Source organism: Porites lutea, chromosome 2 (assembly GCF_958299795.1).
Source record: "Porites lutea chromosome 2, jaPorLute2.1, whole genome shotgun sequence".
Taxonomy (NCBI): Eukaryota; Metazoa; Cnidaria; class Anthozoa; order Scleractinia; family Poritidae; genus Porites; species Porites lutea.
In genome coordinates, this window is record NC_133202.1 from 10,497,603 (window position 1) to 10,525,581 (window position 27,979).

General features: G+C 40.3%; 1 protein-coding gene across 1 annotated transcript; it reads right to left on the bottom strand.

The window, feature by feature from the left end:
• Positions 1-504: 504 nt before the first annotated feature.
• On the bottom strand, positions 505-27,946 carry LOC140927701 (uncharacterized). The gene is made up of 28 exons (XM_073377377.1): positions 27,307-27,946; positions 25,508-25,566; positions 25,167-25,224; positions 24,943-24,996; positions 24,239-24,430; positions 23,350-23,672; positions 23,123-23,162; positions 21,475-21,610; positions 20,887-20,991; positions 20,249-20,295; positions 19,208-19,405; positions 18,053-18,122; positions 16,937-17,119; positions 16,224-16,469; positions 15,522-15,748; positions 14,605-15,026; positions 12,556-12,973; positions 11,611-11,885; positions 9,449-9,578; positions 8,501-8,593; positions 6,780-7,012; positions 5,576-5,663; positions 5,057-5,196; positions 4,469-4,538; positions 4,296-4,329; positions 3,680-3,872; positions 3,004-3,080; positions 505-1,379 (listed from the first exon to the last, which is right to left on the bottom strand). The coding sequence occupies exons 1-28, from the start codon at positions 27,709-27,711 to the stop codon at positions 1,129-1,131; spliced, it is 4,767 nt and encodes a 1,588-aa protein (XP_073233478.1). The 5' UTR covers positions 27,712-27,946; the 3' UTR covers positions 505-1,128.
• Between the last annotated feature and the right edge of the window lie 33 nt (positions 27,947-27,979).

Consider the following 27,979-nt stretch of genomic DNA (forward strand, 5'->3'; position numbering starts at 1 on the left):
AACATTAGTTTAGGAAGGTCGCCACATTTACAGTTTCATTTAGCTGTTTAGATCGAATAGAGTTTCTTATATCAAAATCAGGTGTACGAGTAGTACAGGGTGTTCGAAATCGGATGGATAGGTTTTGCAGTGCTCTAAATCAGCTACAGTGGAACCTAGGTATAACGAACAATTTTCTTTGCCCCAGTACTGGTAAAAAAATATGATAAAGGACCTCAATATAACAAAACCTTGTTATAGCGAACATACATTGTCAGTCCCTTGGCCCTTCGTTAGGTTGGGGTTCCACTGTATTATCAACAAAAACCATAATAACTTGCTTCAGTATTGCCATACAAATTACAATTCTTGACCCAGAATCATAGCTTAACCTCTTAAGGAAAAAAAATACAACGGCGTTAGTGGCATTTTCAAGACCTCCAAAATATCGCCACTTATTCTGTCTTGATCTATTTATAACATAAAAAAAAAACTCAAGGAAAAACAACGAAAATTTTCCAACGTTGGGTATATTTATTTTTCATAAAATAATTTCTAGTTACACTTTTCTTTTCGGCAGTTGAGAAGTCTAAAAGTTGCCAAATACATTTCCAAATAATGATTTGTTTTTTAGTAACTTTATGTACACTCTATTCATATTTACAAAGAATAGTTTTATAAATGAAAAACATCCTTTTGCAACATCGAATATTGAGGGGAAACGATAGATAATGTTTCTTTCGTCCACAGCAGACAAGTTTGGGTCACTGACAAGTCTGCAAAATATACTGTTAAATATTTAGGGTAAACCATAGATAATTTTTCTTTCATCTAGGACAGATAAATTTGGGTCACTGACAAGACTGCAAAATATACTGTCCGTCGCACGCCGAAAGCGAGGGCTCTTTGCTCTTGCTGTTAATAATCTCACTTGTCTCTATGCAGAGATTCTAGAGTTATACAAACAAAAATCGTCTACTGTGGATTAAATATTGAGTCCGTCACTGAACGTCAAGTGTGACTATTCAAGTGAACGCCAGTGAGCGACGCCCTTAAGGTTTTGCTCTCATTTAACTGAACGACGTAAACCCTCCCTGAACAACTTCACAGTCGCCATTTTATAAGCAGAATCTTTGCTTTCTTGCTCGGCTACAGCAGAACCTTTCTAATCTGTTCAGAGAGGCTTTCAGTTTCAGAAGCTGTCTCAACATATGACTGGCTCGGAAAGAAATACTTCTGCGAGGAACGGAGAGTCAGCAGTTGAGAATGCTTGGCTGGTTCGTAAATTGCTTCATCGGCTTCGTCGGGAAATGGATTCAGGGTTAGGGTTTTTAGATGAAGCACCATGTTGTTTAAAACCACGCTGCGACGCGTTTGGTAAATTGTAGGCAGCGGAAAAGCTGAAATAAAGAGCGAAAACATGAGGCTTTGCAGGTAAGCATTATGTGCTCCAGTTGCTATCGAAACCGTTCTTCTCTAGACTGCGTCGCAGACGTAATCTAATACCGGCCAGTGGCGGATCCAGGGGAGGGGCCCGGGAGGCCCGGGGTCCCCCTTATTTTTAGATCAAACTAAGGCCCGAAAGGCCGAAAAAAAAATTTTGGAGACCGCCCCCGCCCCTTACCTCAACGTCTGGGTGACCGCCCTCCCCCCCTTGTCTCAAGGTCTGGATCAGGCACTGCCGGTTAGCATCGCCGATATCCTTGTTCTGGGCCCCTCACGGACTCAACGAATTATTCGAAATGCGTTTCGAATTTCCCGTCGACCTGATTGGCAAATTGACAATGGTTTTTTTCAAAAAGGTGAATCATGGCGCGTACTCAAATCCTGGTACACAGGTGGGGGAGAAGATCAAGGATTTCGGCTCTGTCTCGCAGAAATTTTTTTCCTGCCTTCGCAAAACCTTTCTTCTGCTACCAGCTGTTTGACAATTGAGGTGCGACCAAGGTAAATTTGGATTTAAATCTGGGTAGATAAGGTAAGAAACTTCAAGGGTTTGTGTCACGGCTGGCAATTTCATTTTGTTTGTAATGCCAATTCTTTGTCTTAATGAAAATATTACAGCTTTGTGTAAAACAAATACCTTTCAAACATTATTTGAAACGTTGCAAACAACAAAAATGAACTTTAATTTGAAAACCTGCTAGGCTAACAAGTTTACAAAAAACACGATTACAATCCGCTTCAATCTTCTTTAAGTTTGTCTATCCGTTCCTCCTTTTGCATTTGTTGTGTTATCCTTACATTCTTTCAATATTTTGAGCAGATATTTTTGTTTCACTCAATTTGGTGGCAGTTTCCACTGTTTGAATTTTGAAAAATTTCGTGACACAGCTCCTTTAAGTTGCATCTCGTGCACAGTCACTATAGGTACATTAAGCTTAGGACACACTAGGCGACCTGCCCAATAAATGTCGAATTATGTAGGGAGGCAGAGACTGCGGATGGCCTATTTCGGTCGAATCATTTCAATTTTGTTGAAGTAGATGGCATAAACACGATGAGAGAGTAAAAACTTGGTTAATTTTGACTCCGCGACTGTCAGCCAAGCGTCCGCATTATAGAGGTCATGTATTTACAGAGGTAAGGATATATTGGTATAAGAGACTTTCAGAATCTAAGAAGAGGATGACTATAAGTACGAGATTTTCTCAATACTAAGTAGAACCAGCGTCATTTTGGCGGGAAAACGCGATAGCCGTCGTCATTCTACTTCGAGTTTTAGCGAGAATGTCGTAGTATCATTTTGCGATCGAAATAGGGCTTAACCTCGTTAAAAAGCAATAACCGTGCTAACTTCTCTGTTAAAGAAAAAAGTACAGTGAAGCTTTCCGCAGGGTTTCTATTCCTAGAAATAACGCGAAAAAAGAAATAAAAAGAGTCAAAACTCGTCCTTGTCCTCGAATCTAAAGGTCTCTATTCTTGGCACCAAGAGAACCATTGTCCGTAATAGAAAGGTAATCCGTAAGCAAAATTTCGATTTATTGGCAGAGAAATCTCAAATCAGGCCTTACTAAGACTTACCTAGCGCAAGAGATGTTTCTCTTTCTGGGTGGCAATGGCTGCAGTGTGTTTCTCCCAAACGAGCTAGGCTACGCTTACTGAAAAAACAAAAGGGTATATATGTTGTGGTTCATTTTTATCCTTGGTTTAAATTTTATTTCCCTTTGTTTTAAACTCATTATCGTACATTATCATACCTCCCGTCCTAAGAAAAGGGAAATAAAATTTAAACCAAGGATAAAATTGAACCACAACTTATCCCCGTTTTAGTCTGTCATACCCAACAAAACTTAAACAATGAGATTGTTTCTGAAAATAAAAGAAAAATCAAACCAAAAAAAAACGTTTTCAGTGGAATTTATCGGTGTGTTTAGGCAAAAGGAGCCCAGAAGCCATATCGTCACCAAACTCAAAAGAGAATTTATTACCTTTCAATTCTTCGGTAACTTTGGTGACACCTTATTAAGTTCCTAAAGCAGAAGTGATCCTTTTCTTAACCGTTTAACAGGGCAACAACAATTTATAAAAATTTTTGGATTGTAATAAGCAATTTTTTTATCTTTGATGACTAGGAGCTCAAACTAGAATCCTATGCATCTGAAAAGGAGTCTGAGGGAAGCCTCAATGCATTGCCGTGATCACGGCTATCGCAAAACGCGGCTAATTAATCGCTAACCGCCGAAAGAAGGACACCTACCTGTGTATCTTTGGAAGAACGAGAACCGTGTTTCTGGAATTGTCCTGAACCTGAATGGGAGTCTTTTCACAAGTCCGCAAGCGTGCTCGTTCCAGTTCCTCCTCCATTCTGATCTCACAGAAGTAGTTAATCGCTTCTGCTGGTGTTGCTGTGTCAGCGGCTTTGCCTCCCAGAGCCTCGACATCAAATGAGACTAAAAGGGAAAGGTGGAACGGGTGGGTTGGTAATCGAATGAAACCTATTTTTTAAAAAGCCGGAGATGCATATAGCTTCTCTAGCTAGTGTCCAGGTTCTCTACTTAAAGAATAAAGTAAAAACCTGATTTTTAAGAAACTGTTAGGCTAAAATTTGCCAGTTTAAGGCCCCCTTTATAAAGAAGCTGTTTAGCCTTAATTCGAAACAGTTACTTTCTAAAGTCTATAAAGATTATCTTGTGCTTTCCGGAAGTGTTTCAACAAATTATGACCGGGATTGTTGCGAGCAGTCCAAGGGGGAGTCAAAGCCAGGGCCTCCGGATTACGAGTCCGACGCGCTGACCACTCAGCCACGCTGCCTCCCTGGAGATGTAATGAAACGAAGCAACTACAATGACAAAGGAAAGAAAAATAAGACTTACTGCTTGACGGTTTGGACGTCACTGATGCTGTCCTCTGTTTTTACAAAAACAAACACAACTTCAGACATGAAAGTTCCGAAACAAACCAGAGATCAAAGAGAAACAAAGGAGAGAGATTCGTAGAAGTTAATTCGCCAATTGAATGAGTTTTAAAAGTTAATTGAAAAACCCACCTCCGGGCCTCCTTTATCAGTTTTTAAGATACCCTTGATTGAACTAGGTGTCCTTGGAGTCTTGGTCCCTCTGTATAACAGGAGTACAAAAAGCAGGAATCAAAATATAAATTCTCATTTGTTGCCCCTCTTCATTTCCTGAGACATAATGGGGAGGAAGCCTTTAATTTTCGTGACTACTCTGTTTTACAAAGCTTAAATATAGAAAGGAGAAATTTGATGCTGGTCTCTCTTAAGGTGATGTTACACGAGACGATTCACAATAACGATTTTTAGCGCAACACAGCGTTGCAACATTGTTACGACATTGTTTGAAATAGTTACAACATTGTTCCTACATTGCAACGCTGTGTTGCGCTAAAAACCGTCGTTGCAAATCGTATCGTGTAACATCTCATTTAGGGCATAAGATGTTAACTAATGAGAAGAACAATTGTACATGTTATGAAGATATGCGAATTGAAGAACGCGTTTGTCAGTCCTTGTCACCAGTGCAATGAAGGTGGACGTGCCCGTGAACTAGCTTGGTAACGCACAATGAGATCTGTAGCGTTCGCATAATAAAAACACCCAAAAAATCAGTCTTACTTGACGACACTTCCAGCCTGTGCGCGGCTGATCTTTCCTGCCAGGGAACGGATATGTTCCCTAAACTGAGCAAGCCATTTGTTAAGCCACTGAACACACATGTCTTTTACACGCGCCTTTCTTCTGTTTTCAGGAATACCCTAAAATTTGTAAAAGGGTAAACTGTAAACTGACCTCCGATGTTCATTTGAAGAGGATATGTGGTCCAAATGTAATCGGGGCACATGGCCTTAGGTAACTTGTGACAACTTGCATGGTTTATTATGTGTTTGGTGTTGCCTCCAGATCCTACAATATCTTAACGAAGGTATGGGCAGCACATTTCTTGGTCATCCAGTTTTTTACCGAAACAAGGAAAAACAAAGCTTCGAGTACAACGCAAACACAATATAGATACATCGCCTGCGCATGCGCCAAAGTAACATACCGCTGGACAGGGAGCTAAACATGAGTGTGCTCAGGGTACACTCATGAGCATAATACGCATGCAAAACCTACAACCACAAAAAATAAACGTACCGTGGTATCGAATAAATCCAATTCTTTTGCAAAGTAATTTGCTGTATCTGGGACTCCGATCGAGGCTAACAACTCCCGTACAAAACTCCTGCAAAGCGGGAAATATGAAAAAGTGAATGAAAAGACTCAGGTTTCCCCGAAACATCGCCAAACCATAACCATTCATTGCCCCAAGGAAGTTCTCACTGTTACATAAAATTACAACGGGTAAAGCGAACATTCCCTTATAAAGTCTGCCTAATACTGTACAAGCTGGAGGTCGCCTACAGAGCAGGACAGAGGTATCAGCTTTGTGTACAGTAAAGATACAGATAAACAATGGAACTTGAGGAAGATTAACAACCAATTATGATATCACATCATTATTTGACTGGATTTAAGCAGCCAGGAAAAAGAATTAGAGAAGTCCTTTGTTAGGCTCGATTTCCACCGCTCTCGCGACTCTGGACTTTGTTCCTCCCCGCGAAACGCGGGCTCACTTTCCTGAACAGCGTCTGGTAATCGAACCTACAATGGAGGACAAAAGAACTTGGGACTTTCTCAGGGCCCGTTTCCGATTCGCTCGTCTCGCGACTTCGGCGCTCACGTTGTCGACTTGTAGCAAGTCCACTTGTGTGGAAAAGCCATTCCAAGTAATTGTTACATAGGGCTCTGCTCCTAATGACAATTTTTTGATCGGCTTTGGTTTCATCCCGTCGTCCCCCCCCCCCCCTCCACCCCCCGGCAATGTTTTGGCCAAAAAAGCACTCTTTTCTTCCCATTTTGTTCAAAATTCAACTTTGTTTGGGGTGGTAGGGAAGGGGTCTCTAGTTTTACAAATATCACTAGAAAGGCCCCAACACTTTTGACCTCCCTTGCAGTCCTGTCTATTCAGCCATTATCACCGACACCATAATGCACCTTGTTTACCCCCCAAATTTTACATAATCATTATTTCCAAATTCTCCTTGGTATTACAGCCGTCCCAAGAGAAATCGAAGACAATGTTATGCATATTTTTTTTTTTTGGGGGGGGGGGGGGGTGGGGAAGGGTAAACAAGATGCATTATGGTCTTGGTGAGAATGGTGACTGATGCTGAAGCGTGCTAACTACGTAACGCCAGCCAAAATTCCCACCATAATACATCTACTTTTCTAAACAAAAACAGGCAACCCCTAAAAAGCCAATCGGAATTCGGATATCATTTGTCATTTTAAAACGTACCTGATCTCCTCATCTCCATCGATAAACTGAGCCATCAGTTCGGCCACAAAAGACACTTCATATACCCTCATTGTGTGTGACAGCTGCAGAGCAGCGCGTAAATACTGCTTAGCCTGGGCCGAGCCATGGGCAGTAGGTGGATCCGGGATATTCAATTCAGCCATCATGGTCCGGTTGACTTTCTCACACGTTTGGCGACTAAGTCCTTCTTGGCGATGTAATAGCATGACAGGCTACGAAACATTAGAGAGCTTTAGATTTGAGGATGAGATATAACTTAACGTTTTTGCGCGTGTTCCCTAAAAAGAGACACCCCGAAAAACTTCATTTTACTTTTTTCTCACCAAAAAAAGTTAGCAAGGTTAATTATACTGAAGGAGGTTAAGCCCTCTCCCGAAAGTAAAATGTTAAAACTTCTTACATTGGATAACTTGCTCCCGCCACTACGACATTCTTGCTAAAACCCGTAAAAGAACAATGACGGCTATCACGTTTTCCCGCCAAAATGACGCTGGTTCACGCGTGAGCAATACTTAGTATTGAGAAAATCTCCCACTCGTAGTGGTCATGGTCTCAGAATCTAAATTTCTCGATTTCAACTTAACTTAAAAAACTTGGAACGGTGTTAGGCTACTTGACACGGGGAAGGAAGAAGACTCATTACTATCAAATACGTAATTTATGCACAGGAGATACAAAGTTTCGTCTCATATTCATACACCAAGAAGTGGCTTGATTAACTGTTTCGCCCGAATATCCGCATACAAATTCGCCAGACTGATCTCATACATGTCCTTGAAGAACTAACTAGTCGAGAGAATTTGATAAAAGCTCGAAGTATTTTTTCTTAGGTTATTAACTCTCATAAACTTTTTCTCTTGATAATGTATGAATACTGTCAGGAGCAAATTGATGTTGGTCACTCGCTTGGTAAATCGTTAAACAAGGTTCTCGCCTCAACTTCATGGTGTCTGTATTCTCCATTTGCACATCTACCATAATACACCTTGTTTGCCCACCAAAATTTTGAATAACCATTGTTTCCAATTTCTCCTGGGTATTGCAGTCGTCCCAAGAGAAATCGAAGACAATGTTTGTGGAAAATTTTGGGGGGAAAACAAGGTGTATTATGGTAGATTTGCAAATAGCAAATAGAGCGATTTTCGTATGACCTTGAAAAATGGTTTCGGTAAGTGTTCGTCATCTGTTTCATGAGCCAATGGATGAAAAGATCAAAACATGGACTCTTCGTTTTCCCGCCAAAGAAAACCCTAACATGGAGAAGACATTGTTCGATTGGCCAATCGTGTTGCAGTGTGACGTCAAAGCGAAGTATCCATTGATTTCTAGAAAGTTCTCGGGCATGAAGTTTTTTCACCCGAACGTTCGCTTAACCAACCAAAAGCCACCCGCGTTTGTATCCGTTCGATAAACCAATCAAATCGCTCTATTTCCTTCGTTTGTTGTTTCTGTTTTGTTCGCGCGTTTTCATTTCAAGGTCATACGAAAATCGCTCTATCGGATGAAACACTCGTTGAGTGTTAGATTTAGTTTATCAAATGATTAATGATTCTGAAAGAAAGTCAAAGCTACTATTAACAAAATTTTATGGTGATCAGCATCCACAGTCTACAGTTTTTTTTTTACGACAGAGATTTCCTTTGTGTTCTCCTCATGAATAACAAATGAGTTTGACAAATATTTTCGTATATAAAACATACAGCACAGATCTGTGTCTTCATTTCGTGGTCAGGTGTCTTCTGAATCAGACTCAGTAGTAGTTCTACAAAGCTGTCTACTGTCTTCGGGAAGGACTGCAAATGAAAAGTCAAAGCTGTTAAAACTTCAGCCACGTCGCGAGACCATTGAAACAGGCACCACTGGTTTACTTATGACTGGCCGTTCTCCCACTAGAGACGGATAATCCATCTGCAAAGTCCGTCAAAATTGACGGATAAGCAGATGGATAAAGACAGGCGGATTGTTCATCTAAAATTAAAACCGTTCCATTTTCAAATGAAGACGTATAATCTGTCTGACGCGAATTATCCAACAGATAACTCATCTCAGATGGATAATCCGTCTCTAGTGAGAAAACAGCCACTGCCGATTTCCGTAAGTAGACTAATAAAATTCAAGAAAAACTGCAAGTGAAAAACAGGTTGAAGGTCGACCGATCGACCAACATTCCAAATCCCAATTTGATCTCGAAAGAGGGCCACAGGTTTATCAGTTCTTGAAGGTGTTAAGTGCTATTCTTTCTAATAATGCTATTTTTTATTAATGCTTTCTAGTTCTTAGTTTAGATATAAGCCAACCTGAAATAATGCTGAACTAATCTAAGTTGCAAACTGAAAAGGTTAGTCTCCTACTTAGCCACTTTGTGTGTCGTCACGCAACGCTCATCCCCAAGACAGGATCGCAAAAGGAGCGTTGCGTGACGACCATTAAAAACGGCTGCGTACAAGACTAGGAAAGGTTGTATTTAAAAAAAATTAAAGTTGAGACTCCCTTCTAACATCAACAGTAAATAGGGTTACGCACTTCCGAACATTCTTAGCAAACAGTTCAAGTTAAACTCTTCGTCAAATAGTGAGGCTACGTATTTCCGAGCATTCTAAGCAAACAGTGCAAGTTAAAATAGTTGCCAAATAAAGCTAAATACTTACATCAGAGTTGCCATCAGAAAAAAAGTTCTCAAACCACAGAGTTCCTTTGAACTGAGTTATGAAGGAGGGTAATGGAGTGGGAGGGGGAGGTGGAGGGGTTGGAGTTGGTTCCTTGGGAGGAGGGGGTGTCCTGAAAAATTGAACGAAAAAAACGACAGTAAGTCATTGTTAAGACATCGGTTGAACTTGAAAAAATTTATTGCACTGGACAAACTGCTTTTCTAGAAAATTACAATTATTATATATTATATTATACAATTACCCTTATTTACAATATTTTGCGATGCCATGAAAGTGAAATGTCTTATTTGAAACATAACGTTAGCTAAAACAGTCACACGGCGGTTTATTGTTGGTATTTTATCGAAATTAAATTGCTGAAGTTTTACCTGCGCTAATATATAACTAACACCTATGATTAGATGTGGATATCAGGTATGAATTTAAGTTCTTAAGTGTGAGTTTCATTTAAAATAGCTGACAATGCCCGCGTGATTAAAGACATAAAAGGCAAGATTTTCTTATCCTTAGATTAAATTGATTGAGGGTCTCAATGGGGTTGTTGCTTTGTCAGTTGACGATTATAAAAGTGGAAATTTATTCCAAGATCTTAAGGTAACTATTAGCTACTGTATAAATTAATATTAACTGTTGTGTTTCCGGGGTTGTCTAGTCTTGGCCTTTCACTTATAAAATTTGGATATATTTTCACGTATAAGCAAGTTGTAAGGTTTTAAAATAGCCAGAGAGAGTGTTTCTGCGAACACGGGAACTGGTTTGTTCAGTTAAGAGATTCTATGAAGATTAGCTAAAATAGTGAGATTTGAAATACCTTGAAACGTTTTTGCGTTTAATATTAACCTCCATTTTTAACGGTTGGCGGTAAAAAATTACCTTTTTTGACGGTTGACTGTTTAATTTAAGGCCGTTTGACGGCTGACGGTTAACCCTATTGAAACCCTCTTAAATTGGTCCGGCTTAATATTCAGTTTACCTTTCCTTAAGCGTAAGTTCATCTGGATTGACGACCTCATTTTCAACAGAGATTAACTTAATGGCCAACGACGAGGGCGACTGTGGCCTAACATCCAAATTCTCTTCTTGGAGAGGCAACACCTGACAATGCTGGTCATGATGATTATGCGAGCAATGTTTGTCCAGTTCCGAGTTGTTTGAATGAATGGGAGGTGAAAACCAACCATTTTGTTTTACATTTACGCTGGACAGCTGTGTTCTTTAACAAAAATTACAGTTTATGGTTTAGACATTTATTAATTCTAACTCCTCAAACAATAAGGGTACATTTTTGTTAAACAAAAGGTTTAGGATTAATGCGTCATGAACTAAAATCTTCAATATGTTTGCTTGAATTTAATTAGTCTTCCTTCATTTAGTTTTAAACAGTTAAATTATTAATAGCGTTTTTATTTCTTAAACTTAAGTAGACATATTACGGTAAAACAAGATTACGCATAGTTTGGAAAACTTACAAACACCTGCAACAAACTACATGTCTAAGATGAGCGACAAAAGGCCCTAAGCAAGCAAAACATTAGAACAGCTTGCCAAAAGGGCAAGCTGGAATTCAAGCTTTTCAGTTTTCGAGCCCTCACAAAGCTCTAACTTTCCACTTGACTAGAAGTTTCTCTTATGGAAAATCGAGTACTGCGATTGTTCAAACAAAAGATCTAAAGCTGTATTGCTCGTTATGGGGTACTAGATCGATCAAGAGTTCGGGTCTGTGGATAAAATCCTATGCTGTGACCATGCAATCATATGAAAGTTGTTTGACAGTAACTTATTACGGTTATCTTTTAGTTGGCATTTCGTTACCTTGCACATTAAAATTTTAACCTTTACATTGTTGATAGACTGTTTACAGCCCCCTATTTTTCGTAAGATCGTCAGGATCGAGCGCTTACCGGTACGGACGGCCGTGTTGGTTGAAATGTACCCAGGGAACGGGCGTCGGGGCTTAAAACGCTTCCTCCCAAACTGACCCCCACCTTCTAGGAAGTTTTGACACTTATCCAAGATGGCTGCCCGCAAAACAAAGTGCTCGATCTCGACGATCTTACGGAAACATAGGGGACTGTGAACAGTCTACATTGTTGACGTTTCCCATTAAATCAAAGGATTACTCCTATTACAGTTGTACTTACGGTTGTGGTGTTGGAGGCTTTGGGCGCGTCACTAATTTCTCAATCGGTTTAAGTGGTTTGATTTCCTTTTTAGGGGATGGGGTTCTCGGGGGAGATGGTTCTTTCGCGGGGGGAGGGGACGGGGGCGGTGTTGGAGTGGGAGACCTCAGCAGTTCGCTATCATCCAAAGGTTCTGGTGATGGAATATCTCGTAAAGCAAGCTGAAGTTGATCAGCGAACTTCGACTTTGTCCTGCTCCGCTTTTCTTTTGGACTCTCTGGAGATTTTGGAAGTTTCTATACATAAAGAAAAAGAGAAAAAAATTCAAGCAAACGTACTGAATACCGTAAAATTCCGATAATAAGCCCCTCCGTGTATAAGCCCCCCAAACCGGTAACGCAAAAAACCCTCCGTTAAATCGCCCCTCCAAATATAAGCCCCCCAGGGGCTTGTACTTGGAAAATTGCCCTCACATACAAAGTAAAACAAAGCAAAAATGGTAAATTTGCTTCCAACTATAAGGCTAGCCCAATCGATTTTGAAACGCAAATTTCCCTCCGTAGATAAGCCCCTCCAAAAATAAGCCCCTCAAAAAGGGCCTTTAAAAAATATAAGCCCCGGGGCTTATTTTCGGAATTTTACGGTATTTTCGTTCATGACACATTAAATCTTAAACTCTAAAATTTTAAAACTGTCGTTACATTTTTCCCTTACGCATTAAGGGCTCAAATTGCCTGTTATGAATTAAAAGGAGATTTGAGCCCCGTATTGCTTGAGGAAATATTTCATGACAGTTTGAAAATTTCGAAATTTACAAGGATTTGTATGGAAGACCATGCAAGCGTGGCTGGATGGCAAAAGTTGTTTTTTTCATACTAATGCTTCCAACTTTCGGTGGCCGTTGCAATCGCGGAACTAGCTAATGGGTTCGTCTACAAGCAGTGAAAATTTCTCTCTTGTATTTACCTTCTTTCTGCTTTCCAGTTCAGCTAATTGTTCTGCTGTGAGCTGAGGTGGTTTCCAGGTGTCTGTTTCTTCCGTGCCCTCTTCCCGTAAATCCTTAAACATGGCGACAACCACAGAGTTCGGAATAAAACCATCGGGCGCAATTACGAACGTGTCCTCGTCTCCGTCATCAGCCGAAGAGGCCAGTCGCGAGAGTCTTTGCGATACAAGCTGGCGAGATTGACTCGGCGACGGGTACCGATCAGACTTCGGCACGTCGACCACGTATCGATCGCGGTCCCGATTCACCAGCGGTGGTTCTATCGGATGACTTCGGAAGTCCTGTCTGTGAGAAGGCGCCGAGTGGGATATCCTGGAACTTGTTTCCTCGTGAGAAAAAATCTCACTCTCTGTGTCTAAGGTAAAAGGGCGTTCAGATCTGTGAAGAATGAGCCATAAGTCGCTGTTAGTAATTTACCCTTCCAAAGTTACTTATATTCAAGATTGAAGTATTTTGTATGTGCCTAGATTGTTTGCTCACGCATCTCATCAGCGTTTGATCCATTAGAAGGCTTAACCCTTTCACTGCCAGAGTACTTGAGTCTTCGCAAACGTTAACTCGGCCCAGTTTTCTTCTCGTTTCTAAAGTGGTTGAATGGAGCTGGGGTCGATTTAATAAAACTTTGACAAATGTAATTTACAAGTGTATTTAACAAATAGATTCCATGTTACCGTGCGTCTGTTCAGTAATAGATCACAGATGACGCGCGAAATGTGGCAAAAACAAAGAAGCCTGCAAGTGTGTCACTGATGTTTTTACCACATTTGAATCACTATTTGAATAGCTCCCGCTAAACCTTTTTTCGAGGCTTTCACTTGCTTAATGCGAAATAATCTCACAGACATTTTCAAAGCCACGCACCATGTTGAACAAAACAAAGAAATCAAGTTTCCCCTGACGTCATCCATGTATCTGTACTCTTATAGATCATGGGCAACGACCAATCACTGCGCGTGTAGCATTCACATCATTGTATAAATAGCTATTGTTTTCAGACTCTAAAACAATTCACCATAATCCTATTACCTAATTTGTCACACCACATAAGTAAAACTGTAAGGAGAAATTCGAAGCTGGTCAGTGTTGGTACTTTACCAAAAGACTAAGTGATTGCTTTGGTTTTGCATTTCGGTTCTCTTTGATTAGTTAAGAAATCTCGCGCCTTTTTGTCAACCAATCAGAAGTAATGCCAAAACCAGTCGGGACTCGTTTTTTGAGTTTTCCCGCCTTTTACGCAGGCTACGCGTACTTCCTTCTTGTTCTCATTGTTTCAACTGGACTGACCTGATCGGCTGTGATTGGACAGAGTAACCACTTTCGGAGCGATTCACAACATTCAATATTCAATAGCTGGTGTTACAATTGATTCTGAAGACAAACATTCTTTTATTTAAAACAGCATACAAACGGTATAAATGAAGAATTAACCAAATCGACAACAATTTTCAGTGGTCCGTAATCTTTTCGACCATAGAAATGACGTCGAAATGTTCAAAAATTCAAGTGAAACCACCTACCGCAAGCGAGTGGTTTCACTGCACCGTTGAAAACATTATAACGTCATTTCTATGGTCGGTAAGAGTGCAGACCAAGGAAAATTGTTGTCGATTTGTTTTTACAATAACAGTGACAGCTTTTAAAGTCCATTTCCATTGACGTTTCTCGGAAAATCGCGCGTGCGACAAAGACAAAAAAATTGAGCCACCATCACGCCATTGCCATGGTCTGCACTCTTACACGAGACGATTCGCAACCTCGATTTTTAGCGCAACACAGCTTTTCAATGTTGGAAAAATGTTGTAACCATTCGAAACAATGTCACAACTATGTTGCAACGCTGTGTTGGGCTAAAAATTGTGGTTGCGAATCGTTTCGTTAACGTCACCTTTGTCGAGAGTTCGGCAAATAAGCGAGTGAGAAATCACACAGTTATTGTACAAAGCCTTTTCGCTGCGTTTCCTTGGCTGAAAATACCGCCGATAACTGAAACAAAAAACCAATTGGCTTACCTTGACAATTCATCCTGCTCTTTGCTTGTGGGTAACACAGGTGTGTCTCTGGCATCGTCTTTTAATTGTATGGGCTCGAACTCAGACATGGACAGACTCATGATCGGCGCTTTCGGAGCGGATTTTTCAGAGGAAGAAGCCTCCCCCTTCTTGGATCTTGTCGACTGTCTGCTTATTGAAAAAAATCCGTTTCCTCTGTCGGGAGCGTATGGCTCTTCTTCCTCTTCATAACCATTTTCGTCCTCTAAATCGTCGTCTGGAAGGTCGATACAAGGTCGTTTGTAGAAGATTTCCAAGTATCTGTCGAACGCTTCTCCACGGACTGTGTCTAGGTCGATGTTTTGTCGTTTCCGGCTAAATTCGTAGGTTCCATCGCGAAGTTTACGCAATTCGCTCTCGCGTTCTTGGATTTTGGAAAACGCCTAGAGAGGAAAAAGATGATAACAATCAGATGTGTTCCGTTTAGTGAAGACGTCCATCCTGAATCAGATTGCTATAAAGTGGGTGGTTTCTCGGCGTCGCGGATGGCTGCAGTCACCACATCACGTAATACAATACCCACACCACAACACAAAAGGGAATTTAAGCAGCGGCGTTTTTGACCGACGCACGTCTACCGCACTCTTCGGCCGTGATTTTGAACAAGTTCTCGCACAAATCGTCTCTTAAAGAGTAAAAACACTTAGCCATACAAATTTGGTAGCGTTTGACGGCGTCGCTCACACCGATAAAGTGGCGTGATTCAGTTGATAAGGTCTCTAATTGTCAATTGGCCGTGAAAGCTATTTTCCATTCAAATTTATTTGTTTCCTTATCCCTGAAAAGTCCCATAAGGGAAAGGGATAATTACGTATTCATCATTTATCATTTTTTTACGCAGCAGGTTGTACCGTTAGCAAAGACGTGTGGTGCCTAACCTGGCTTCTTCTTTCTTCCTCCTGAATTTTTTCGTCCATTTCATCCTGTGGTAGCCTGTCTTTAAAGCGGCTGTATTTGTGCAAGGACGACTTGACTCGGTTCAGACGCTGACATTCCTCGGATGTTAGACCAGCTTTGATGTCCGAGTCGATCTCGATTGGTCCCTCGGAGGCGACCCGTCGGAAATCCATCGCTACCATTCGGTAAATATATGATTGGGGAATGTCTACAAGGAAGGGAGTGAAGGCAAATGTAAGTCGAATTTTAAAAAGAGAACAAAGAAAATTGCTACCGTGATGGAGGTTTAGGTATCGGGGCTTACAGAGAGGAAAGGTTGTTACGTCATGTTACCATGGTAGAAAAAATTTCTGTATGACAACTAACCGAAAACGTCACTTAAAATGTGAACTCGGACTGTTTCAAGCTTCATCGATCTTATTCAATTTCATTTAATTTGTCAAATGTTGGCGACATTTTCTGGGGTTGAATCCGAAAGGACCATACCTAAGTTTAGAAAAAGGAAGATAAAATTTTTGTGTTGTGTTCACCTACTCCATAAAGCAGGCGCGTGAAATTAGAAAGTTTCATGTCGCAGTCGTGCAACGACGACTAAGAAATGTGCAAAAAAGCGTGATGCACGTGCAGTTGAAGGGTGGTAGCTTACGAGGGGTGGTCGCACATGGAGGTTCGACTGTACTTACAAGTGGCATAGTTAATCTTATGTAGATGTTTGCCAATGCCCACTATAAGATCTCCCTTCTGACTGCAAAAGCTGATGCTATTGGGAGTGGCATTCAACTTTATAACGCGCAGAAGTTTGTTGGACTCATCCCAGATCCTCACGGAGCCGTCAGCGCTGCATGACGCAAACAGCCTCATCTTGGAGCAGCTGGTAAGTCCCGTGACGTCATCCATATGGTCCAAATCACTATCATGATCAAACCGCTCTGAAGGGAAATTGACACATGCAGCATGTTAATTTGGTGAAAGAAAACCACGTTGCTCTTTTGATTTACAAACGTGTTTAGGAATGAGAATGAGATCCGTTTACACTAAAAGTTACTCGTAAATTGTAATGATTCTTAAAATTTGTAGAAAGGAATTAAAGGCCATAATGTTCTTAGAAATAATCATGATCTTTTACTTTGCATCCCTCTTACTTTTATTTTTTCCTTTTTGATCATTTTTGTTTAGTTTGTTTAACTTTTGCTTTTTTGTTTGACTGTTTGTTTGTTTGCTATTCAATATCATCATCATCATCATCATCATCATCATCATTTGCGGCCAGACGTCCAAAGTGTTTTGCTTCGCTGTTGTTAAATTGCCGATGAGTAAATAGAGAAATGACACAAACGTTTGACCGCGATTGAGGTGCCTAGAAATAATATGATATGTATTTGTATAAAGCACTTACTCTTTTGAGTAGTTTTGAACACTACGATATTATACGAAGCAGTAGCAGGTTCGTGGAACGCCGCGCAAAGTTTGTGGTGCGCTACGGTCAGACGTCGAGGGGTTTCATGGCAGTACAAGGTCATCAGAGGTGCCAGGGCCTCCTCAGCAAAAGGGAAAAGGCGCCAAATCTTGATCGCATGATCTGCAACAAAAAAACTACCCTTAGTTTTTGCTAAGGAAAAAGTCCTTGCATCACGAGAACTACGGTTTGGCATGGTAACCCTAGAAATTGAAAACAGAAATGATGCATAAAACTTTTAAGAACAAAATTATGAGATAGCACCACAGACTGTCCCTGACTTCACGAAATAGATGCGACTTTTCTGTGCAGACTAGTGCGCCAAAGTTCAGTAAGATCATGGTAAAACTGGCGATGAAGCTGGCGATGGATTAAGTGGATGACGCAAACAAACGGGCAGAGCGCGCGCAAACAGTATATATATAGTGCACGCGCAAGAGCGTTCTTTACCTATCCGCAGCGCCCTATTCTTTACAGTATATACTACTTATTAACCGAGACTGAGGTCATTACAGGGAAATCTCAATACATCAAGGCCGAGCTCTGAGATTTGCCTTTAATGACCTCAGCCTCGGTTAGTAAGTAGTATATACTGTAAAGAATAGGGCGCCGCGGATAGGTAAAGAACGCTCTTGCGCGTGCACTATATATATACTGTATGCGCCAGCGATACGGTCATGTGACACTGGTTAGCGGATACCCTTTTTGACAGCTGTCAATTGACCATAACTAGAATGTCCAGAAGGATGTCCATGGACATCTAGCTAGTAATGTCCGGTCATTACAAGAAAACAGCCAATCAGAGCGCGCGTACTACTGTAGCCATATAATTATATGCGTTTTTGACCAAGCGTGAGGTCAGGATGGCTGGATATTGACCAAGTTCTTTTTTCGCGCTTTCATGGACCAAGACGAACTCGAGGTCAATAAAATTGTTGCTCACGTTCTTGTTTCTCTTATATCGTACAAATAAAAGCAAATAAGAAACCTATAGTTTAGAAAACTGTATCGGCCCAGCGGACACATGTAATTTAAAAAAAAAAAACCTAGACTCACCTAGGCCAGCTGATATGACTTGGTCTACAGCTGGATTTGCTACCATAGTAATCACCTCATCTCTGTGAGCCTAAAAATAACAACAAGCTGCGTTAACTACTGAGCATGATCATTAACTGCGATGATATTCTTTGCATTGCACTAGGAAGAGAAAATTGATCTCGAAATCTAAGAAATCAACAATGATTTCATTGTAATTTCTTGCTGTGAAATGGCCGTCGTTGAGACCCTCAAATTTTTCAGCAATATATCAGTGATTTTTTCTCACGCGGGAGTTAGGGACAAGAACCTATCCTGGCAGATAGTCATACGACACTTTATTTAACGTGGAGTTTACGCTTAGCTTTAGCAGCTAGTTTACAGGTAATCCACGGCCCTAATATATGCTAAAATTTAAAAATTAAAAAAAAAATTATTCTAAAAATTAAAAACTAAAAATGTACAATAATTCATCATATGAAAACTATAAAAGCTAAGAATCGATTAGAACAAAAGCAACAGGCAGCAGTTACTATAAATCCCGATAGAACGTTGTTCATTTCCGCATTCCTGGAAGGGCACCCAATTAAAGCTTGAGATCACAGAATACAGTAATTTGTATGAAATTATGACCTCGCATCATGCGCTCACCGTAGCGGAATGAGGGGAAGGGCCAACGCAAGAAAACGAAAACGCCTCTCAGGGCTTTGTAGTTGGCTTTCATTTGGTTATCATAATAACTATCCTACAGCTATCTATTTCACACTACACTACTTCCAAAACTGGTATCTGTTTGGCTAAGAGTTACGTTTTGTCTTTTCTTTGTTGTTTGCTTGTTTGTTTAAAGGTTTTAAAAAAAGGCTTGTTTATAGTGGAAAGTGCACTTAGCTTATCCAGCTAGTTTACAGGCACTCCACTCAAATATTTAGAAACAAATAATTCAAATACAACATAACAGGATTAAAAACCCCAACTGGCACGAGGCAACCAGTTGGCTATTTACAAGCGTGGTCGAAGATTTGAGCTCGGGACGACCGAGAACAAATCCAGCAAGTCGCCAGAGCGGGACTCGAACCAGGAACAGCCGGAATGCGAGTCCGACGAACTGACCACTCGGCCACGCTGCTCGGGTTATATTTTACTTTATGTCCGCTACGCATGTCCATTACGCCTTACCTCTACTTTAAAGGAGACTTTGCCTGGTGCACTATCATTCTGCCACTCAAACAGTACGATCATTCCATCAAGACAGCCACCAAGCAACAGAGTTCGGTCGTAAGCGTTTGTTTGACCTTTGCTCTCAAGCTCTTCGGCTCTTTTCTTCGATTTGAGGATGGTCACTAAATCTCCCCAGGAATCCCCTCCAAGTTCATCCTAAAAAAATGCGTTGGAAGTTTTATTGAACATTGCTCTAAATCAAGACACCACTAAGCACTTTGCGGGGCTTCTGTCGTAGGGTAGTGCTGTTACTGTTCGTCACTGCCAAAGCATTTTGGTAGATTTCAACGACAAATTAAGCTTTTGTCTGGAGTTCAAGCGATGAGAAATGGCACTAAAAAAATGCCGGGGCAGGGGGAAGGGAAGGGAAAGGGGGAGGGGCTTTGGTGTAGATATAATGAACATAAAACGACTGGGACACCGCGACATGTATTACGTGTATTCTATAGACTACTATCAACGACTCACTTAAGAGAGCTGGTTTACTAACTTCGATCAAAACGCCACTGATTCGTAGTCAACAGTTACCGGCATCGTACAAACGACGTATTGACGGACTCAAGCAAAACTAACTACAGCTGCACGAGAGAATGACAGGACAACTGACAATTTGACTAAAAATAAACGACTGTTAAACTGTGACAACAGACGGATCGAAACGCACTAAGGAGATTTCGAGTCTTCATAGCCAATAACTTCGCGGCTTAATTGACCAATCAGATCAATAACCAGAGTTTAATACCATCAACTGACAAGCACAAATCACTTTGATTCTGAAGATGACTACCGCACAGGTTGTCGAAACGCCAGTCACTGTCAACAACAACAGTCTTATTCAGTTGGCTATAATCATCTTAATCCAACAAGCGAAATGACTCCTGGGTTCAAACCTTTCTCAAGGGAAGGGAAACCTTGGTCAGATGCTGTAAACTGACCTTTGTTCCAATTGTAGTTAACGTATATGTGATTCCAAAACTTTCTTTTTGTTAAGTTTCTTACCTCAACCACATATTCATAAAGGCAAAGACAGCTGCACGGACTTGGAACTGTAACATGAAAGAGAAACATGCTTAGTTTTCTTTCCACAAAAGATTGGTGTTTTTTCCTAGTTGATTGCGGGTATATAGTGCATTTTGCTTCAACGGGGAAAAAACATTAATGTTTAGCAGGCTACTGCGACATTTTCCGCTTGTATTACCTGAGCTTGGGCGTTGTCATTAGGAAAGGCGTGAACAAGGCTTAAGTCTATAGCAACGTAAATTTGACCAACAACAACCAAAGAATACATCAAGAACAAAATGGGGAGCATAACCGATTAGGACTATCATATTCTTTCTTTTTTTCTTCCGTCTCGAATATTTACGCGCGTTTAGTCTAATAGGTCGAAAACTGAGTATTGACAAGGTATGTTCCAACAAGAATGAAAACCTCTTTCGACTAAAGAAGGACTAACAAGCTGATCATGAGAGAGCCTCTCTAGCTTGTGCTTTCAGGTGTACTACAATACCCGACTGCAAGATAAAAAGTTTGACTCTATTAAAAACATGGCCAATTTTTACAGTTGTATCTTGTAGCGATAAAATAGTTCTGTTAGAGAAAGAAAACTTGGACTTTTAGTAAAGATAAACGACTCTTACCATCTGGGTTGGTTTTGATGTCCCATTCCTGGAGTAGTTTACATGGATTTGTTAGCGTTGAGGCCTTTAAGATTCTTCCATCTGAGAGCAAAGTAAACAGCAAATCTACAAATAAAATTCAGAAGGCACAGTAAGAAAAAGTTCTGCATTATGCCAATTATTGAATCAAAAACTAAAAATGATGTTCCCAGTATACGTAATGGAACGTAACGAAACGTAACCTGACATCGCATAACGTACGGGAATGTAATGTGATGTCGCGGATAAAAGGACAATTATAGTGCATGTCCTTTTAACATAAGATAACACTTAACAGAAATTGATCATGAAAGAGATGTACAAAACGACTTTCAACTTAAATAACAGATCAGTAGTTTCTACCTCAAAAGTAGTTACTTTGGTTTATACAGTATTACACAGTAAGTCGCATCACTCTATAACAACGAGGGAGTGCAGCGAAAACCAATCATTTCTTGCTCGCACGCTTTGTGAGTGCATGGAGAAAAACTCGCCCTATTTCAAAAGGGGGGTTTAAAATAACCATCTTGTTATAATCATGCATTTTAAAAAGAATAACTGGGAACATACTTTCAGCTGCAGCATAAGCCACGTCAGCAGTTATACTCATACTGGGTAACAGCATGGTCGTGATGCACTCCCCGGAGCCTGGGGACAATAGGCGAACTGTTGCGTCACTGCAAGTGCACACCAGTCTCAATGGCATCTAACGATAACAATAAACATATAACATTGTTACCACAAATTACCGCTACTGTTGTATTCAATAGAGAGGAGAGTGTGACGTCATGTTCACAGTCGTCAGTAAGGGCCGGTAGCCGACCAAAACCGCCGGCTAGTTAGCCATCCTTAACCGGCTACTTTCATCTCCTTCGACCGCCACATTTATGACTGCTAACAAAAATTAAGCACAGTCGAACAAAATTGAAAGAATTCGTTTCGCAGTTTTGAATGACAGTTAACTCGTTTTTAAACAAGTTTAGATCTGTGAAACGTTCGAACCGTGCGATGTTGTGGAACGCCTGGGACATTTCGACGGCATCGTTCCTAGTCTTGCGTGTATTCTGACGAAACAACATGGCGTCCACGGTGGAAAATACCTCTTGAAAACCCCTGCAAACGCCATTTCCGAGACTCTAATTTTCAAAATGTCCCTAGATGCCTCAGCCCTCAAGAACTTGTGCCTTTGTTGGTGCAAGTACCAAAGCCGCCTACTATTCATTATCAGCCTGCTACTTAGAACCTTTTTGACAGTCCTGGACGTTACCATGGTAGCAAAATTTCTGCATCTCAAAAATCTTTCTTGACAGAGACGGCCATTTACATTGTCGAACGATATATGGGCTACCGATTTGTTTCTGAGCATAGTCATGCACAGGTCAGTTCTTTCGTTTTTTTTTCTACCATATTTGTGCAGGACTACGATTTGTTGAGATCTCGAAGTTCTTCTACCATTGCAACGTGACGTAACAACTACTCCTCTCTATTTAATGATTTTCAATCAACCGACACAAAAACAAAATTTTTTTCAAAAGCCCGGTGGCAGGATACCCATAGTTGCATTTGATATGGACTGGGAAGAGGAAAAGAGGTCAGCCAAAAACCACCTGGCGAAGAATAGTGATGAAAGAGCTGGAGGAGTTGGGTTTAGACTTGCCACAAGTTGACTGCGTGAGCGCCGAAGGAGTGAAGGACGTTCGCAAAGTGAGGGAAAGCGAGCGATTCCCCAACATGTCAGTAGCATAAACCGGAAACGGGCTTTGACAAAGTCCAGCGTTGGGTATCACATGGGGCGAAGTGTAAGCCAAAGCTCAGCATAGGCATAGGGTTAAGTGGCGACGTTGTTTGATTGCGGCCCAGCCGGGATGAAGAGGTTAGTGAGTGAGAGTGAGTTTCAAAACTAATGGGTACCACGTTCCCCTAACTACCGTGTCACATTCCCATTTCGACCACGCCACGATTCCATATCGACAGTGCTACATGTACGCTCCTATTTGGACCCTGAGAGTTTGCTTGCAGTGAGTCTCCTACAAACCAGGGGCCCGTATCTGCGCAACCGTAGTTTAAGAGTCTCCGGAACTGGTTTATCGTTGATTAAAACCTTTACTACAAATACGTGTATACGTGAGGAGGCCCATTAATTGTCAGAGATGGGAGGGCGGGAGAGAACTGGAGTAAAGGTTTTTTCATGAAGAAATACTTTTATTCATGCACTTACCCTTGGATGTGTCGTAGTTTTGATGGATTTTACCTTGCTCCTACAAAGGAAATGGAAGTTAGTCATAAGACAGTGGCATTTGCATAATTAATTTTAGGCCTGAGACTGTAAAAAATTCATGTTCAAGTTAAGTTCAAAAATGAAAAACAAAAAAAAGTGCTTTACTATTTGTATTTGTCATGTTATTTATACCTGCTTCCTACAAAAAATGACAGTCACCTACTTACCCAATAGCTGCAAAGACGCTATGAATATGCTCAATTCTCCACAACTCAATCGATTTACTTCCAAACGAATACAAGTCATTTTTTCCTACGATTGTTCCCAATCCAAAGACAGGTTCCCTGGTGCTTATGCGATCCACTTCATCAGCAGTATCCAAACTCCAGACTCTGATGGTACAGTCGCTTGATCCTGACATGATGTACGTACCAAACGGGTAAACTGCTAGAGTGTTAACTGACTTTAAATGTCCGACAAAGATGATTTTGATGTTCCCTTTGTCGTCCCAGACTTTTATCGACCCATCCTTTGCCCCGGTTACAAGGTACTAAAAGAGAAGGTAAATAAGCGTGATTGTTAAACAATGAATGATTGGATAATGCAATTCTGGATCTCTAACTGGCTTAGCCATCATAGTTTATGAGCCATTATACTATGCTCTCCAAAAAATTAATGGTAACTGTATGCATCTGCTCAAAATTAAAAACAAGCGGAAAATCGATTGTTTTTACAAATAAAGTCAGGAAGAATTCTTGATATTTTGTGGGCATTTTTAATAAAACAATTATTTTTCTCGCACTTGTTGGATTCATATGAGATGATTATAGCCAACTCATATCCAACCCGCAATCGTAAAATAATAATTGTTGACTTACAAACTCCTGGGTTTAGCAAATGCTGGAATAAGCACCTGGGCATAGCCTGAAATGTCATCCATCTACACTCCCTAGCCTCTTGGGGATGCGGGACACGCCCCCATGGGTTAGGGGGTGGAGACGGATGGCACTCCAGACTACCTATGGCACTTCTTGCACTTTTTCAAATAAATGTTGAAGTATTCTTATAGCACCTTACTGGTATACATTAGCAAGCAAGTGACAAACAATTCATTACCTTCAGTGGATTGAAGAACAGGGCAGTGGTTATTTCTCGGGGATGCAGCTCTTTAAGGTGACCCTCGCAGGAGCCATTCAGGAGGTTGTAAACGATCACATTATTGTGATAAACTGCAAAACATCGTTGAGATCTGCTGGGTGTGTCTTCTAAACACAGGATTGAAATAATGCTGGTTGCTGGCAAACATTCCTTGGAAAATTATAAGCAAAAGAAAAGAATTTGAACTAAATGTCTTTAACTTAATGTCAGTAACAAAGTTCAGGACCTATATTGCACTTTAATAACTGTAACTCTACATGCATGGCAGGCTAGATTTCTGTCACTTTTTCGGGTTCGGTCTCACTTGTTCTTTTCTTGGGGTGGAAAGTAGGTTCATTTTCCTAATTGAGACAGCAGCTGGTATCTGAGCCTCCAAAGAAGGGATTTTGGAAATTATATGATCTAACTGTAAAACACTTAACGTTGCAGGGAGGGAATGAAAACAAGTTCACATTATTGTATTATGAGGATAATAATATAAGTTAGAAGAAGGCAATTTGATTGAGCTGTGTTTTTCTTAGCTTTTATATTTTGCTAGTAAGATACTTGTTAGCTTACATTTATTATTTAAGGTTTGATAAATTAGCTCATGAATAAATTTCTTAGGGAAGAGGAAGCCAAAAAGGTAATTGGTAAAAACATGTTGCAATCAAAACACTCACTGACAAAACTTTCCGCTGAAGTAGAAACTTTGCCCCATATCTAAAGCTCCAGCACTGTTCAAAACAAATAAATAAATAAATAAGTATCAAATAAGAAAAAAAAACGAGATGAGGTAACACTGAAGAGTTGTCTGGCATTCTTATAAATAAATTAACATCATGCAGGTACATTAAGCCAACAACTGTTCCAATGAGAAACAGTAAAATTTTGAAAAGGAACTTACGGTGATATTTCCAACTCCTCCAGTTATGATCTCATTTGTTGTCTCATTATACACACCACTGATAAAAGATACAGTAAAAATTATCATACTCAGTTGTTTAGACATGTATTAGCTTTCATTTACATCAACATGTAAACACATTACTCAATTATGCAATTATTCAAAAGATACCTCTTCACCAGCCATTAACAGTTTCTAGAACCACTAAATTATTTGCACCTTGTGTTTTAAACTTGATAGAAAATATTGAAAACTTTAACTGCTCATCTATTTTTCTCTTGAAAAAAAAAAAAAGAATAATAATAAAAATAATAAAAGAATATTATAGTGCTTGGACCTACCTGAATATTCTACTAAGAGAGGTTGCCATGCTGACAAGTTTAAAGCCATCTGACAGTAACTACAGATTGTAGAAAAAACATTAACAGTGAAACACCAAGCAAAGAATGTACAAACTAACTAGGATACAGATGTTAAAAGATGCAGTTTATGCACTCGAAATGAGACAGTTGTTTCTCTCTGAAGACCTTCATGCTTTGAAACTACATGTATAGTATGCAATGCACCTTATTCATAATCACTTCTGTTACCCACTGATTACCCTGCAAATACTACCACCTCTTACTGCTCCTTGTCACTGACGACATTTCATGAGAGGTATGTCTTCGTTTTTACCCAAAAATTTCATAGTGATAGTGTAAAGCAATTATGTAATTAATCTTTGTTTGTGTGGTTCCAGATGCAGATTTTTTAAAGCTTCTATTTTTCCTTGTTCTGCTGCAAATTTAATGACGGCAAAACTGAATTACTTCTTCAGAGCAACTATTATATTCCTAGAAAATGAATGTTTCTTAGTAGATTCAGTGCCTTGTACATTTGATCTTCACAACCTTTCATCTTCAGTCTGTCAAAAGGAAACAACAGCTGAAAGATTATAATACAATCATACCCCGTTAATACAGACAGTGAGGGGGCCATAGAATGTGTCCGTATTTACAGAGTGTTGTATTAAGAGGGTTGAATATTTTAGAGAAAATTAGGAAGCTTTCCCTCCCAAGGAACAAAGCAAACTGTCCATAATAGTGAGGTGTCCATATTAACCAGGTGTCTGTAAAGTGGGATTAACTTTGACTGTAACTTTGACGACTAATCAGAGCTTCTGACCAGATTCTGGGCAGAGTTATGTCATCAGTATGGAATTTTTGGACTAAAATGCAGCCATCTCTCAGACTGCACATTATGACCCTGAGCAATGGTTTTGCTAAGGTCGGTTACCATCTGTTAGATATTCTCATGCAGTACGCAACCCCTATCAGAGGTAACAATAAAGAGTGACCTCGGGTTATTGCAACAACTCTAGGACCACCAAAATCTGTCGGTCATGTTGAAACGCAGACCATGCAGACTGCAGACTGCAGACTCAGTGCAGACCATGCAGACTGTGCAGACTGAGTGTTATTTTTTTTACTTGTATCTTAATTTTCTAGTAATACTTTTACTATAGTTTCCCACAGGAGCGAGCATCAATGGTTGGAAGAAGGTGAGCTGTTTCTTTCTGTAACTGTATTATATTGCCACGATTATTTAAATTTTTTTTAGTAGAAAAAGCTTTTTCAGGTTAGGTGAGTTAAAATAAAACCCTTTTCGGCTTCCTACAACGGCTACGAGAGACATTTCCTAAATTCCTTGATTGTTGATGATCGTCTTTGGTTTAACTCTGTAATTCAAACCGGTGACTTGCTGTCATTTCTTCAGATCTTATACCCTGCGAGCAGAGGCCCTTCGATCTTCCTAGATAAGTCTTCCCGACTTATCTAGGAAGATCGAAGGGCCTCTGCTCGCAGGGTACAAATCTTACAGATACTGATGTCATCGTTGTTTACAAGGTACAAGTAAAAAAAATAACACTCAGTCTGCACAGTCTGCATGGTCTGCTTTTCAACATGACCGAGAATCTTTAGTAATGAGGTGGCTGTATTAAAATGAGCCTTAAACGTAAGGATCGAGACGACCTTGGCTGAATGAATGTGGTCATTAGTTACATGATGGTCATATGAACAGGTGCCGTAAGGCTTGGCTCCATTGTACATCTTTTGAAAGTTCAAATAAAGACCCCCTAGTAAAGCATTAAATAACTCACTCTGATGTTTTCATCAAGTCCCCAGGCAGCATAGAATCTCGTTTTCTTAGCATACACTATTCCGCAAATGGGACCTTTGAGGATGTTGGTGTCGACGGCTTCCGTATAACCAGTTGTCAAATATACAGAAGCGTTTCCCTCTCTGTCAATTCCAACAAAGTTGTTATTAAGAGAACTGAAAGCCACAAAGGCGATTTCTTCTTCAGACGCTAAAGATTGCACCGGATGAACACCATGTCCCACATTCAAAGCCTGTTTCTCATCGAGTTTCTTCGGGTCATCGCCGTGTTCTTTTTTTATCGCGGATTTGATTAGTTTCCAATGCGAGCTAACTTTTAAGTCTGATTCGTCAAGCACGGGTCGTTTCGTCCGTGTTTCGATGAGTTGCATAAGTTTGCTAGCCATATTAAAAAGTGCTTTCGAGTTACAGATTCCGTTGTCGTCTGCGAGATGAGATTTCCCGCCCGCGATGAGCAAAATTACAGCGATATTAAAAATTTAGCCATTCCAATCTTGTGCCGATTTCACCTTATCTGATATTCCACATTACTTTTCACAGCACCAATAATAATCCACATAATTCGATCGATAATAAAGTCACAGATGAACTCGATAAGAAAGTCACAAAAGCCATATTCAAAATGGCCATTTTCGTTTGGTTTCTATGACAACA

Coding starts and splice junctions, on each gene's coding strand:
- LOC140927701 (XM_073377377.1), bottom strand. CDS start 27,711: ATGGCTAGCAAACTTATGCAACTCATCGAAACACGGACGAAACGACCC. Junction 20,992..21,474: donor GGCTTATGCTGCAGCTGAAA/GTATGTTCCCAG, acceptor TTTTATTTGTAG/ATTTGCTGTTTACTTTGCTC. Junction 17,120..18,052: donor AGTCATATCAGCTGGCCTAG/GTGAGTCTAGGT, acceptor TTTTTGTTGCAG/ATCATGCGATCAAGATTTGG.